General features: G+C 38.5%; 1 protein-coding gene across 1 annotated transcript; it reads right to left on the reverse strand.

Moving 5' to 3' along the window:
- Positions 1-1293: 1293 nt before the first annotated feature.
- LOC139710752 (ubiquitin-like-conjugating enzyme ATG10) lies at positions 1294-16372 on the reverse strand. The gene is made up of 5 exons (XM_071622667.1): positions 16258-16372; positions 15063-15175; positions 3845-3942; positions 2631-2722; positions 1294-1631 (listed from the first exon to the last, which is right to left on the reverse strand). Exons 1-5 carry the CDS (start codon positions 16290-16292, stop codon positions 1538-1540), a joined length of 432 nt encoding a protein of 143 aa, XP_071478768.1. The 5' UTR covers positions 16293-16372; the 3' UTR covers positions 1294-1537.
- Positions 16373-16914: the final 542 nt, after the last annotated feature.

Consider the following 16914-nt stretch of genomic DNA (forward strand, 5'->3'; position numbering starts at 1 on the left):
TTTCCGAAGACGACGCTCCCCTTCTAGAGATCCGATTATCAGGCGTCCGACGAACCCCCTTCCAGTAGCTGGGACCAGGAAGAGGCAGCGAACTCAGGAACCCCCTCATGCAGAAGGCGCCCCACCACAAGATCCTCCAACCCACGTCTCCAACTCCAAGCACAAACACACCACCCAACCCGGCCACAACTCCACCAGAACAGGAGATAGTAGTGGAGATAGAAATAGAGGAGAGAGAAAAAGGCACCCAGGCCAACCCAGAAACCAAGCAGATAGCTTTGGTTAATCACGTGGTTGCCTCTTTGTGGGAGGTTTCGTAGTCAGAACGCTGTGCCTCCATTTGAATCTCTGTGGATTTTAGTTGTGAGCAGGAAATGCTCTGCGAGATCGCGAGGAGTGGAGTTGCTTCTACTTGAAAGTCACATGCTCACTCCCCCGCTAGATAGCAATCACATTACCCCCTGCAGAAGGTCATGTGACCAGTCAATCCCAGCTCTGAAAGCAAGCCTTGGGCCGGGTACTGTTTACACATAGCTGGGGCTGGCCTGAGGCTAGCCCAAGTTTAGCGTGACCATTTACACATCCGAGAAAGTCGACCTGAGGCAGGCCTGCCTCAGGTCGACTTTCTCATATGTGTAACGTGGGCCCTTTTCTCACAGGACTTTGAGACACACCTTGCTAAAATGGAACTGATGCCTTCAAGACTCGGCAAAACAAGCCTAAAGGTGAAGCCGAGAAAAAGTCGCTTATTCCAACAGAAGGAACAGTATCTGGGATATGCGATTTTTATAAAGGCAAGAGTTTGTTACGCAATGTTCAGCATTCTTACCTCATTGCCTCTGCTACTACAACACAAGCAAGTGTCGGAATAGGAGCTGAACAGGTATTATGATGATTACATCACAAATTAGTTTCCTAACCCCTTGGGATAGCATAATCAGCTCGCAGAAAAATATCTGTATGTCCATCATGTGGATTCCGACTACCTGAGTGTGTAGATATCTTTTTTTGTTTTTCTGCTGTTCCAACTGCTTATACGACAATCTAAAATTTGAGAATAGGATGTGCAGAAGATGGCTAGAAGAAAAGGCCCATCATCGTAAAGCTAGTGAACTACAACAAGAGAATGGAAATATACAAGAAGTGTGCCGACCTCAAAGGAGCTCGTATCTCATCCACAAAGAACTGACATTGACAAGACAACAACTCATTGGTGAGGTGCAAAAGCATGTGAACATTAAAGTGATATACTACACTTTGGAATGGCCGCAGCATTTTTGGTCACGTTGGTCACTTTGACTTGAGCATGCAAAGCCAGGATGCATCTCAAGGACCAACAAGGTCCATGGCCCTCAGATCCGTGTGGTCACTGCGGCGGTCACTGCACCCAAGTCCTCGTCACACGTCTGGTGAGTGGCGACGAGGGGACTTGGGGCCCACTCCGTCGGTCACTGGGCTTGCAGGGTTGTCTCCCCTTGCAGCGATCACTTGCTGCGGGTGCTGCATCCGAGACTGGTTGGAAGAGGAAGGTCGTCTTTCATCTTCCCTGGCACAGCTGGGAAAACTGCAGGGGTAAGTGTAGTCCCACCACCGGTCCAACGGAACTCAGCCACGTCACGACGTAGTTGCCACTGGAACGACACAGACAAACATGAATATAATTGAATATGTCTGCAATAGCAGCCACCTGCTATACTGTCAAATTCCTCTTGGAGTTCTGAGTGTTGTAGACTTTGTGCAGAGCAACAATCATAACTGTATTAGCTAACTATGGTACTACAAACTCCTTGGGTGAGATACTGTGAGTGACAGGCCTCGTATGCAGCTGTCACCTGCCCAAGGTGGCCAGTAGCTTTCTGATTTGTTTACCATGGGCAATATTTGATTATGCGTAGATGCCACAGATCCCAGATTGAGCCCTAAATGTCTGCATACCAATATCAATCAATCACAGATTTTGGTTTCAGTGTCGGGCAAATTGTCAATCGAGAGCAAAAGAAACTAAAGATGAAACACGAAATCAATGAACTAAGACCTTGTGCGGTAATACATCTGGGGCATACCTATATGGACATCTCTCATAATTTATCAGGTATAGTGCACTCCTGTTATAAAGAACACAGTTAATGTATAACAAAATTTCAGATACAAGAAAAATTCAGGGCCCCAAATCATCAGTTACATGTCGCTATACACTTCATTTATTTGGATATACTGAAATTTTTATATAATGAAAGAAAACTGCCAGTCCCAAGGACTACCTTATAATGGGGGTCGCCTGTAATGTATGGCTGGAAAAACAAATGACATTCAATGGTCAAAATCAGTGACCTGACCTATAGATCCTCATCATTTCATCTGAATATCAGATTTTCATCTTTCCCATCAAATCCACATTACTTCTGGACATTCTACACTGAAGTTTGATTGGAATTTTACATTTTCTGCCACAGCATCCTTTGAGCGCTGAGGCACGTAAAAAAGAGGCATCACACGGCAATCAAAAGGTAACATTCATGACGAATACAGTAGGGCAGATTTGTTGCGAAATCCTACCACTATGCATGGAGTTATACTTGCGACTTGTGATCGGGGAAGAGGGTGCATTCTCTTCCCATCTGGGCTCTTACCTCATGCTGCCAGGAGACAAGACAGCCCCCATCAGGTCTGTGGTGTGGCATGGATGGAGCTGGAAAAACGGCCTCCCCAGATAGGGGTGCTCCTAACCAACACAAATATCAAGAGAAATGAAAGAAAATGAATATAATGATTAACTAGAAACTATTCCACTACTAACTTAAATTACATTAAAGTGTGATCTTCTATTCATAAACCTGGAACCGACAGCTCAGTAGTACACATTGATTTTGCTCCAACTATAAAATCATAAAATACAAACAGCTCTACCCACTTTTACATATCAATACAAGAATATGTATAAGCAAATACATGTACAAGCATTGCATATAAGGTGAATGTTTTTCTATTCGATTTGATAATCCGAGTATAAAATACTGTATACGCTGAATACTTCACGAGGTTTTTATTTTCGTGAATTTCGCGAGTCAAGCGCTATTTGCGAATTTAAAGACACGCGAATATAACCATTCGCAAAATCATCGGGAAGTCCCAATTCGCGAAAATTTAGACTCGCTAAATATATGGCATATACAGTAGATGCAATGCACACTCCCACAAAAGTGCAGAAAATGGAATATAAAAAGGGATGTGGTCAGAAAAGCCATAACTCTATACTGACTGAACATTGGCGAAATCCAACATCATAACTAAACTCACTTCTAACACAGGAAGTATTATCACTATTGAAAAATTAAATCAAACTGCAACAGATTCCATATATAGAATTTGACACACAAAAATCAATCTGAAAGTCATAAAACATGTTCCTTGATAAACAAGTGAACATGCTAACAACAATTTTTATGTTTCTACTTGTTGCTGCTCAGGAAAGAGTTCTCATGACTTTCACCTCATACCTGAAACATCATCAATGTTACGGTATACAGCAGAAACAAAATGTCAGTTCTATCTTTGATTAACATTCAAGCATCATCCCCATTGATGTCTCACAAGTTATGGGAAACCTTATCATAATAAGGTCATTGAGACCTCACTGTAAATGCACTTAAAAAAAAAAGAGAAACCAGATAAATGCAGAAATGGAAAATCTGAAAGTTTCTGTTGAATTCTCCTAGTTAAAAGCGGTACGTCATTGAAAGCGAGCTTGGTATAACGAGGTTTCCTTGTGATAAAAAGTGCCTCCATCATACAAGGGAGACAGACAGTCTCCCTTTCTTCCAGACATGGGGGGTCAACTATGTACCTGCTGAGTGATAAAGGTCCATCTCTCATGGCGCAACCTCTCCTGGTAGGCAGGTGGTACCATCTGCCACACCTCGTCCAGACTCAACAGCCTTCCATCTACATTGCGAGTTAAACAAGAACGGAAGTCCTATCATATTACTATGTGTCATATCAAGTTGTATCAGTACATGTAAATCAAGCAAATACAAGTGTGATTACGAAATATATAGAAAGAAGAAAGGCAGTCCAAATAATGTACATTTCCACTCATGTTCACATTGGCAAAATAAATAAGCTCAGACTGACAAAATATGGTAGAAATGTCATCATCAGCGGACCCTAAATCAAGAAATCTATGAAAAGGATATTATAAAAGTGTTTATGTCTTTACATAAGTCACATCCATGTACAAAGTTTGAAACATGAACATGAAACAAATATATACCAAAGAATAGAAAAAGAAAGGGAATATGAATTGGTGAGATTGTGTGTAGGCCTATGTAACACAATAAATCCAAAACTTGAGCAAGTTGCTTGAGCACTGTGAGCAGTCTGCATGAATACTTGCGTCATCTTATGCAATCATAGCAAGCTTTAGATCTGTGATGCGAATGCTAAGACAACGCTTATTAGGCAAAAATAAATAAATAAATAAATAAACAAATGAATGGCATTTTGCTTATGCGGGAGACAGATGTATACATCGTCCAAGCCGGAAGGCTGCGTTGTCTTCGCATTCGCGTCACAGATCTAAATGTCGCCATCAAATAGTGTCACAGGTACAGTACTTCTTTTTCATAAGATGTACTGTAGATGAAGTTCATACGGCTTGACCTTTGACCGTGAGATTAGATTGTCACCCCATTATTTTGTTCCGATATACGACCTATTCATTTCTTTCCTTCCTACAAAAGCGCTTGATATATGTATTCTTCTTTGCACTAAGAACTGCATTGCTGGCAAATTATATCCTCTAAAAGCTGTTAAAGGGACTGTACAGTACTGGTAGAGGTGGGGATTCATATTTTGAACATTCCTAAGTGAGATAATGAGAAACCTCTTATGAAACATGAAAGAGCATGTAATTTGAAGAAGGATTCAACGTTTATTTGATGAAAATTGGTTTTCAAATGGCCGAGATATCCAAAAAAGTGCTAATAATAAAAGACTACAGGCCACGTCTTTTATTAGGATCTCTTTGTTTCACCTTGTTTTTGGATATCTCAGCCATTTCAAAACCGATTTTCATCAAATAAACTTTTGATAACCCTTAGAATTGCATGCTCTTTGACATTTCATAGAGTGATTTCTGAATTTCTCGCAAAACGTTAAAAGCTAAATCCTCACCTCGACCAGAACTGTACACACCCTTTAACCTTTAACTTGAGTAATTAGCCCCAAATCAAATTGGCATATATATCTGTACCTCCTGTAGCATGATTATCCGGACCAAAAAAGATGCAGTATGTACATGGCTAAGACATGGTGCCTTCAGCACCTTTTGCAGTTAGAGGCACAAAGGTAAAATTAAAGGAATACCTATAAATTGGCACCTAGTGATACTGCACACTATGGTAATAAATGTCATTTTCTAACAATTTTATTCTCTAATGGGGGGGGGGGCCTCCGGCACAGCAGCTACAAGTATCATTGTACTATTCATGATGTCACCAAATATGCTGTTGTACATCATCCGTCCCCCACCCCCTAAAAAAAAAAAATAATAAAACAGTATTTTTTTCTCTCCCTCTCTTTTTCTAAGAAAAAAAAAAATCCTGATAGATAGCACAATGTATAGACCACAACTTAAATTTGGGAGTGATGTTGCTTTGGCAATACATCTATATTCTCAAAATTACATATAAAAAGAAACAACAGCAAAAGAAAAAAAAAAGAGAGGTCTGGGTCACCTGATGTTTTAAAATTCTAACCACTAACTTGCTAAAACCATGTCACACCGCAACTCAAAAAGTGCATGAAAACAGGAATATCATATGAGAGGTGTGAAATGGTTTGTCACCCTTACTCAGCTCCTATAAGCCTTACCAATCCTGCTCTAGAAAGCAAACAATCAACATAATTTACATATTTGCTGGCAGCCCCCCAATACACATATAATATGTGAACTTTGGCATTTCTCCGCTTGCTGACGCCTCACAGCTCATACATTTTTTTCCCCCTTCAGCTTTTTTCTTTTTTCTTTTTTTTTTCCTCCCTTCTCTCTGATGATGTGGAGAGAAAACTGGCTACCCTAGGCCTTCTACTGCAGGTACAGTTCAACGATGTAAAAGGCTAGATGAGAATAGGCCTAGCTGGCCGCCTGATCAGAGTGAATCAGCCCAAGGCATTTCGACTTTTGGTTTCTTGTGCTGTTGGTGAGCATACACGTAGCAAGAGCCAATCTCTTATTCATTTATTGTTTGTTTGTCTGCTTTTTACTAATGAAAGAGGCAAACAGATATAGCACATGTCAGTCTGATTTCAGCATTCTGCCAAGTTTTCTAGTTTTGATATATGATAAGCCATGTTTAACTAGATGCATTGCATTTTGAATCACACCAAGAAAAAAAACTACACTGTATATATGCCATATGTATTTTGCAAGCAGGACATTTCACAAATTTGGAATTGATTGACAATATCATGCATTGTTTAATTCATGAGTGATTATTACAGTCATGAATGAGAAATAGGTAATATCCCATCTAAGAGAAAAGATATCAAGTTTCAACCTTGGAGACGATATTCAGCAGCTCATTTGTGTATTAACTGGAGACAGTATTTCTACGCAATTTGACAATTCGGAAATAAGTCGACTTCCAAAATTTGCAACAAATAAACAAACAAACGGCATGAAATGACAGTAGTCTGAGATATCATTCTTTTTCTCTATCTCTATACTGATAGATGAAATACAATGTAAACACACATTACTGCTGGCAGACATGCCCACAGTAGCCATGAATTGTAATTTCTCTGTTTCTTTGTTTGGGGGAGGGGGCTACTTAATTTGCCGATTTTGCAATTATTTGACCTACTGAGATCATCGTGTTGACCATGTGAAATAATGTTCTACAACTTCACAAAACTCTTTAAAGATAAAAACATTCCTCTTATACATACAGCCAGATAAGCTGGTATCAGCAAATAACCTCTGATTTTACAATGAGTAAATCTCCAAACAGAATCATTTAATAATCCCAGGAGAAAATGTCCTAACAGTCAAATCTACTGTAAATCGAGGAATGTTCGCGAGCATTTTAATATCGCGAATTTCGCGAGAGCCAAGATTTGCGAAATTAAAATGCATGTGAAAGTTCTTGTCTACACTCTTCGCCAAAATTTCATACGGCGAAAAAGGCCATTGGCTCCAATTCGCGAAAATTTCATGCTGCGAAAATATCGTGTTTTACAGTATATCTTAAAATTTCACAAAAACAAACAAACAAGCAAACTGACAATATGTAGACTGATTTTTTGACGAGGGATATTTCTTCTGAACAGTTCATGAGAAACCAGTACTTCTGACTGCACTCAGACAGCACAGAAAATGCCTAGGGAACACATAGACTGGCATCATATACAATGTGTTGCAACAAGAAACAGAAACTTTACTTGACAGTTCCAATATAGCCCAGTAGAGACAAAAAAAAGAACAAAAAAAAAGACGAGAGACAGAAACAGTGGGACAGAGTGAGAGGTATAAAGAGAGAGAGAGAGAGAGGGGGGGGGGGGGAAGGGAGAGGAAGAGCAAGGGGGGGGGGGGGTGAGATAGAAAGACATGCATAAAAGAATACTGAATGTACTACACACATCAAGAATCCATGCTATTCATCTCATCAGAGGATATTATGGTACAGTACCAAAATCATTTGTCAACACTTTCTCTCACACTCATGGACATTATTCTATTGCAAGCAAAGCTTTTATCTCTGATAGCTTCCCTCATGCCTATTTAACCTGGTACACAATCTATTTAGTATTAGAAATGTCAACAAACTCCAAAATCCTCAGCGGTTATAATAACCCTGGGGTAGGTGGTGTATGGTCTCACTATGCTTGCAAATTGCATAATCACAAATCGTCTGTCAAAAAATGAAATGAAAAAAGCACACACAATATTTCGATACATTTTAACTACTGCCACTGCTGCTGCTGCTTTTGCTGCTACTACTGAACTATAACAACAACTACTAAATGCTGTTGCTGCTCCTATTACTGCTACTACTACTGTACAACTACTAGTACATTGTATGTACAGTACTACTACAACCACACTCTACAACACAACTACCTTGACTACAACAACTACTACAACTACTACTACTTTGTGGTCCATGTTTGTTTGTTTGTTGCTTTTTTTGTGCATATATTGCAGCCACATTTGTGTGTGTGTGTGTGTGTGTGTCTTTCCACACAATGCATATTTTAAATGCCTGATGACCAAACTTAAATGACGTATGCTGAATATTAAAAATTTGCAAATGAGTTAAAATATATCTTCCAAAACTTGCTTGAAGACCTACAAAATTTGTAGTAGCCCTGGGACAGCATATGGAGTGGGAAGGCTGGCCGGCTCAAGTATAGTCGAGAATCCCTGTATAGAATTATGTGTAGCCTTATCACCGATCTCTGTGTTTAAACACACACACAAGAAGAATTTCAAAGAATCTCCACTGGAGTTGACCATTACTGATGAGTGTACACTTCGACGCACATATTCACTGACCACCGCGATGGACCCTGTCGGTGGTTTGAATGTACCCCGGTCGGCAGCGAGTGAAGATTCGATTCAATCTGGCCACCAATGTCTCTCCATGTTACAGAGTCCTTAAACTTTTTTTTTATCCTTGGATTACAGCTCATTCCTTGAGGTCCTAAAGCAATGCTAATTGATATAACCCTCAATTGATGTATTTTGCATTGGAAAAAAAGTACTACTCACAACAAGCTGAACTCAGCACATCTTAAAAAACAAACAAACAAACAAACAAAACAAACAAACAAACAAACAGACAAACAGACAGAACAAAACAACACAGATCTTTTTTGTTGAGGGACCATCAATATCAGTCATAAATCAGTTTGTTTTGTTCTAGTAAAGGTAGCAGTCATCATTGGGGACAATTCTTGCTGTTCATGTGTGTGTGTGTGCTACACCACTGCATGAACTTTCAGAACCATTGGAAGTGACAGGGAAAACATTCAACACTTTCATGATAATTCTTGCAATGCTTGTGATGCCCTCCCCTTGATTAAAGACAAACTAGACTAATTAATAATTCATCTGGTAAAACTGCATGACAAACATATAACTTTTTGGATGTACGTTGTATGATATTGTCTTCATGTATGTCACAAAATAGAAAAAAAAAAGCCTCAAATAGTCTATGTTTTGGTCTGAATCTTCATGATACTTATCAAATTGACAACAACTGTCATTAGGTAGATGGGTTCAGACAGTGGTGAGATGTAATAGGAGGTTCCTTTTTTTCAATATTCTCACATGAGGGGAGATGTGTAAATGATGGAATTGCCTAGATATTTTGTCTCCTGACATTTTCAGCTACTTGGCCCAGTGCCAGAATGAGCTACAGGTACAGCACCTACACATGGCCAGCAAGAACTGGACTGTCGCTTCCCTCAACGAGGCTCAAGCATTATATATGTTTGGGATGTATCCTGTATGGTAATGACAATCAAGTTGGCAAAAAATGTCTGTAGATCGCACTGATCTTGTGTGGAGACTACAGAGCAAAACTTAGAGAAACAGAGTGAAAATCCATGCTAATGCTATAAGGCGAAGTAAAGTTTTGTAAGTTCTAATTTGAAAAATCATATTCAAATAGGATTTTAATGTCCTGGCTAAGTTTTTCATCACAAACTTGAACATTTGGGTTTTATCTTGATTGTATACAGATGCACACACATATACACACACACACAAAAAAAAAACAACAACCACAAACCCAAACTAGAAATGTCGCTATGGCAACTGGTATGCCTCCACCTTAACCCGTTGAGGACGGTTTGATTTTGCTACAACATGCATTTCCCATAGACGCTTGCCCGAGTAAACTCGGGACTCGTCCTCAATGGGTTAATGCATGGTTCTCCTATAAGTCTATACTACAATGTCTTGACAATGTGTGATGAGTTTCACATAATTGGCAAAATATTAAAATGACAGGTTTGTCACAAATGTGTTGAATGTTCACTTTCCTTGAACTAGGTTTAATTGGATGGATGGCTATAATGCCTAAGAGCACAGATATTTGGGGATTTGAGAATTTTTACTTCACTTTTGACTCTTTTTTTATGTCTATGCATTGATTAACTTTCAAGGTATTGAGAAAAAACGTAAGTTTACTATCAAATAGTAAATTTTTTGCATTTTAACTTGGCCTTTGACCCTGCACCTTTGACCCTACTATATGACCCTATGACCCTAAAATTCCCAAGAGAATCACTGTCAGGTAGAAGTTTCATTGTACCTTGAGTCACTTTCGAGATATGGACAAAGAAATGAAATTCAGCACTTTCACTTGACCTTTGACCTTTGGGCAAGAAACTTCCCAGAGAATCTCTATTGGGTTATACATGTCTATATCAAGTTTCAAGAAAAATCCGGCAACTATTGCATTTAAATATGAGGGAAAAAGTGAAATTACCAGGAGTTGACCTTGATCTTTGACCCATGACCCCCACATTCCCTGTGATAGTCACTGCTAGTCAGTACATGCATATGTACTAAGTTCCATAAAGACAGCTTGAACCATTTTCAAGATATGGAGAAAAAAGTAAAATTTTAACATTTTCACTTGACCTCTGACCTATGACCTTTGACCTCATGACTCAAAACTCTCTCTGGAGAATCTTTATTTGGTATTACATGTATACACCAAATTTCAAAAAACCCCTCCAGGCATTGCATAGATATGGAGGAAATAGTGAAATTTTGAGCATTTGACCTTGACCTTCTGACCTTTGACCTTAAGCATGTGAGCCCAAAAGTTGATAGGCACAACTTCGTCCACTCATGCATACACATACCAAGTCTCATTAGGATACCTTAAACGGTTTTTAAGTTACGCTGTCCACAAAATTAATTACGGACGGACAGAAGAACAGACGGAAGGACGGACGGAAGGACGGACAGAAGGAAGGACAACCCGAAAACATAACGCCTCCTGCGACAATTCGTGGCGGAGGCATAAAAACTTGAAATCAAACTCTTTTTAGTTTGCTTTTAAAGGACAAGTTCACCTTCATAAACATAAGGATTGAGAGAATGCAGCAATATTAGTATAACACATCAGTGAAAGTTTGAGGAAAATTGGACAATTGATGCAAAAGTTATGAATTTTTGAAATTTTTGTGTTGGAACCGCTAAATGAGGAGACTACTACAGCTTGTGAGTCATATGCGTACAACAGTATAAAGAAAATGTAAAGAAAATTCAACATATTTTCACTTTTTTTGCACAATAAAAGAGCACTTGACTTGCCTCTTCCTAAAGGCAGGGGGAATAACATTACCCATAACATTTGTCGGTAACGAGTCGGGGGAATGTGTACTTTTTTCAAAACATGACATTTTGTGAAATTCTCTTTATATTTTCCTTTATTGTTGTACGCATGTGACATCTAAGTTATTCACAGACTGCAGTAGTCTTCTCATCCAGCGGTTACTGCACAAAAACTTCAAAAATTCATAACTTTTGAACGGATTGTCCGATTTTCCTCAAACTTTCAATGATGTGGTCTACTGATATTGCTACAGTCTCTCAATCCTTATGTTTATGAAGGTGAACTTGTCCTTTAAATAGAGACAAAGGGAGACTGGAAAGAGAGAGAGAAAAAAAAAGAGACAGAGAGAAGAAAGAAAGCATACGTAAGAGTGTGATTGTGTGTGTCTATGATGAAGCTGGATATCTTTCTGTTAACCCACTAGTAACTAAACTGCCCAAAACTGCCCATCTCATTACTCCCTAAAATGCCTGAAACCATCCGTCTGATTTTCATAATTTTATGCTTTACCATTTTTATTGTTTTCATAATATAGAATAATAAATTATGTAATTATGTAATTTGAAATAGGTCAAAGGTCAACAAAAGTATGTCAGAATTACTTTTGTGACACACCATTCTCATGGTAAAGTCTTAACAGGCTTTCAAATAAACATAACGTATAATAGACATAAACATGCAGTGAGCTATTTTACATAATTTAGACAATTGCTGAAATGAGTGATATTGCTGTGACTTTTAGGAAACAATATGCAATTATGTATGGAATCTTCAGCTGCTAAAGGGTTAATAGGGGCCCATACAAATGTATGTAGTGAAGCAAGGAAAGGTATTCAAGAGCATAAAAATGCTCACAATTGTAATTAAAACAATTTCAAATTACCGTAAAACCTAACATTTTTGCATGCATGAAACTTTCCTGAGGAGCAAAGATTTGCAAAAGTAAACGTAAGGTAAGAAGCATATGAAAGGTTTTATCTACATTATGCATTGAATGCTAGTCGCCAATTCGCGAAAGTTGCATGCTGCAAAAAAGGCCAACAGATCCAATTCACATTATATATTCACAAAATGTGAATATATTATGTGAGTAAACTGGTCTACCAGTCCCTACTGTTTGAGAGATGAGAAAGGGCATGCTAAATAATCAAGTGTATAATTCGTTTGATAGCCACCACATATAATATAATAATAATTGTTTTGGATATAAACTCCAAATTTTATTGTCCAAGAATGGAAATTCATTTTGCCCAATTGATCGTGGGCCCGGCAGCCACTGAGCAGCGCCAGATCGACGTTGCTCTAACCTTTTCAACTGTTGAACGGCAAACAAGGTAGCAGCAACTCCCATCTTTTAACGTCTTTTGGTATGACGCGGCCGGGGTTTGAACCCACGACCTCCCGATTGTGAGGGCAGCCGCTCTACTCACTGAGCCAACACATATATGATGGTTCGAACTCAACGAGCCCAAAAAGTAGTAAAACAAGATGGTCACACAAATGCGAGCATCAAAACTACACATCCTTGCAATAATAACACAGCAGTGGAAACTGATCAATCATAAATGTGTAACTATTCTACTCCTGTGTGATAGTACACAAAAGAGTGGAGTGAAACGTAACGTGTCAGAATATCAGTATAATATCCATATATCATATAACATATGAACTTTGGAGTCTGAATGAGAGTCATTTTTAAATGCAACAGGAATTTCCTTTAAAGGGATGGTACAGTATTGGTGGAGATGAGAATTGGGCTCATAACTTTTTGCGAGATACCAAGAAAACACGTATGATATAGTACAGAGCATACCATTTTAAGAGGAATTGAAAGTTTATTTGATGAAAATCGGGTTTGGAATGACTGAAACATCCAAAAACAAAGTAAAACAAAGCGAACGTAATAAAGTGTGGGTCCCATACTTTATTATAATCGCCCTTTTTTGGATACCTCAGCCATTTCAAAACCAATTTTCATCAAATAAACATTGAATTCCTCATAGAATTACATACTCTTTCATATTTCATAGGAGGTTTCTCATTATCTCACCAAAAAATGTTAGAAACCTGAAATTAGGTCTCAACCAAAACTATACGATCCCTTTAATCACCCCCCCCCCCCCCCCCCCCCCCCCCCCCCACCCCAGCTTTGCAGGATGACAGTCAGGTCCTCCTGGAAAATAATGACCCATGACCATAATCAGACAGTCAAATAACAAAAGGAAACCATCTTTTTTGGAAGCTGTTTTTCAGTAAAAGTTTTCAGTAAAATCTCTTCTTTGTATAGCATACAGCACCAGAGTAACACAAGTCAAAATTTTGAACAATATTAGTTATCTGGGCTGCATGAAAGACAAAGAGCTCATCAAATCTCACATTTGTTACAAGTCAACCTAACATAACTTAAATCTGATGGGATCAAGTTTATCTGTTTCCACTGCAGCAATGATAAACTTGCCTGTTGTAATCACACACAGTTTTTCACACATAGGTCTAAGGTCTTTGCTCACATAATCCGGCAGTAACTGAAATTGCATAACCATGACAAAAGCACAGCATAGTGTATTATACTAACAACGCTTCCATCATCTGTTATTGTCTTTAAAGTGTTCGTTGTGCACAAATTCTTAGAGTCACCGTCTGTGAATTCCACAGTCTGTGAATTAGCAGAGTCACTAGCCATTCACAGACTAGGGGCATGCTGCATAAAGAGTTACAATCAATCTTATGCTCAACTCAGAGAATAGAGCGCAAGTTTAGCATTGAGCATACATGTAAGTCCTGTTTCATGAAGACACTTGCGCTTGATTTCAAGAAAAATCAAGCGTAACTTTCAGTAGATTGAGCGTTACTTGCGATCAATCGAAAAGTTGCTTAATGAACGCAATTTGCAATTGATCGCAGCTTACACTCAATCTTTACGAAACAGACCCTAGTTCTTAGAATGAGGAAGAGCCAAAAAAAGCAGCAACAAATGTCACAGTCTGAACAGTCTTGCAGAGCAACTCAGTATGGCTCCCGCTCATGCTTGCAACACGTTAACACAAGAATTCAGTTTATATTCAAGTATGTGTGTATCGCATAGTATTGTTTCATAAACTGATGACTACTGATGAGCATATTTTTGCATCTCACAATTCATATTCAAGCAGTAATTCAATTCAAAGTTGTTTAGGATGACTCTGCTTCCAACCAATCCTATTACGGGCCAAAAATACATACATGTATCATTCCTTCATCTACATTTTTTATGAAGGGCATTGCTCTGGACTACTAAAAATGACCGATGAAAAATCCAGGTCTATTACTACCAGAAAACAAGCCTAAAATTACCACTATGTGTATTTTTTAAGGAGTTGTTATTCTTTTCCCTTGTAGAACTTGTTTTTAAGTTCAGAAGTATGGAATATTGTGCAAAAATATGCTGTAATTTGTAAATATTGAGTTCCTTTAGCAAAACAATGGTCTGATACTAACAAGATTCAAATAATACTAGGCCACATCACACAAACCATGCACCAATGCCCGATCAGGCTTGTTTCTTGGATGAGAACTAAAAAAGAAGCAAAGTCGTTCTTAACATTGTCAAATACTGTCTATCTACTTGGGAATATGCCAACAGCACAGTGCAGAAAGTTTAATACTTTATGAATGCAAACAGAAACTGGCATCCACATCAACAAATTATTTCTCACACTTTTCACAAACCTGATTTACTCGCGGTGAAATAGAGGACAGGCACCGAGTAGCTCTGACTGTACAAGATGTGATACTCAAATTGGCAACTCTCAGCAACATCCCAGTTGTGCGTCTGAAGCTGTCTAGATGCAAGCAATCACAGAAAATAAAACGTGATAAAAATACAATGGCGCCATGAAATATTTCACTGTCAATCGCATAGTAGCAACCAACAATTTCTTACAAAAAGATGCAAGTGTTCAAATTTCTCCCTGTCTGAGATATCATAACACAAAAAAATTGGGATGTCTTAATAAAAAAAGTATTCTTCGAGAGACAAAGCAGGAAGCAGATCACAGCGGTCTTTTAACCTATTAGGGGCAATAACCTTTAGAGTGCAGTGACTCCTGTTATATGATGGAGGAAAGGGTAGTCATAGACCAAAGCTTGACAACTTGGCATTCCCCTTTCTCCAAGGCATGATTTGTATCAACTTTGATTATAATCTACCCATACTGCACATTCAAGAATGAATGAATGAAATTGTAAAAATGAAAATGATTTTATACCCGATGCACAATGCGTACCACAAAGCATGATAGATGACCTGAAGCTTTTGAATAATGAGGGATTACAAAATATAAAAAAATGTAATAAAGTTTAAATGTTGATATTGGCGTCACCACAAAGAATGAGTTTTAATCACCGTACCCTGTAATACCTTCAGCTGTATCCAGTCAAACTTACTGAAAAGGGAAGAAAAGAACTAAATTCTATTCATTCATGTAATATACCTTCCTTCAAGACCCTAATGATTGAGGGTAATAACAGCAGAACTCTCTGGTAGAAATGTGACAACACTGAATAGGCTTCTGAATACCGAAGATCATATTTTGATTCATTATTATTATGATCATTATTATGAATAAGACCAAGAGAGAACGAAAAGAGAGATGAGGCATTTGGACTTTGTCTAAACATCATCATGTCACTGCCATGAATTGACTTTAGCTCAGTTGGTAGTACAAATACCACTGCAAGGTAAGCAGTAGGTGTGAGGTTCAAATCCCAGGCAGGTTCCTTCTTTTTCACTTGGGTGTAACTTCCAATACTTCAGCTTCAACATGTGATGCTAGTTACGGAAAGTACAGTTATGGGAAAAGAAACATAACCCCAAAATAAAAGGATGGACACTCCGAAAGTAGGGACAAGAATGGAGTCTTACATTGACACTCCCCTCAGGTGGAGGCCACTCTTCATCCTCGATGTCGAGTACTACGTCACTGTCTTCTGAGCAATCTGGACCAGGCTGAGAGGATGTTGCTGGTTCACTCCGAACCAACGGCTGACACAGAGGGCGCACCACCCCTTGATTTACAAGGTAGCAAACCTCCTCACACCCATTCTATAATGGTACACAGAAAGACACATGTAAATAAATACATCACTGTGTATGCATGGATAAAAGTTAGTTCAAATATACCGCAAATCGGAAAGCATGGATAGTACAATGTAGTTACAATAGTGATATGTACATAATTTAGATATGACAGACAGAGAATCATACCTGCACTTCACTATTGAAGTAATGTGTGACAAATAATGATACAAACTAAAATGACAACAGAAGTAAAAGTGAATGATGAATTCGGATCATCTTGTGCACATACAGTAAAATCATTCTATTACAACAATGTACTTGGATATAATTTGCAGAGATAATGTCCATATGTCGTCTTGACCTGTGCAATATTACCCTCTCCTACCCATCCCCCCCCCAAAAAAAAAAGTGTGCCATTAAAATCAAGGTGTACATAACTTATATCTATTTCCATTGCACATTTTGCCAGTTGATAAGATAATGACAGAACATGACTACTAC

This window comes from Diadema antillarum, unplaced genomic scaffold, assembly GCF_040938485.1.
Source record: "Diadema antillarum isolate AM-2024a unplaced genomic scaffold, OU_Dant_1.0 seq00001559_RagTag, whole genome shotgun sequence".
Classification (NCBI taxonomy): domain Eukaryota; kingdom Metazoa; phylum Echinodermata; class Echinoidea; order Diadematoida; family Diadematidae; genus Diadema; species Diadema antillarum.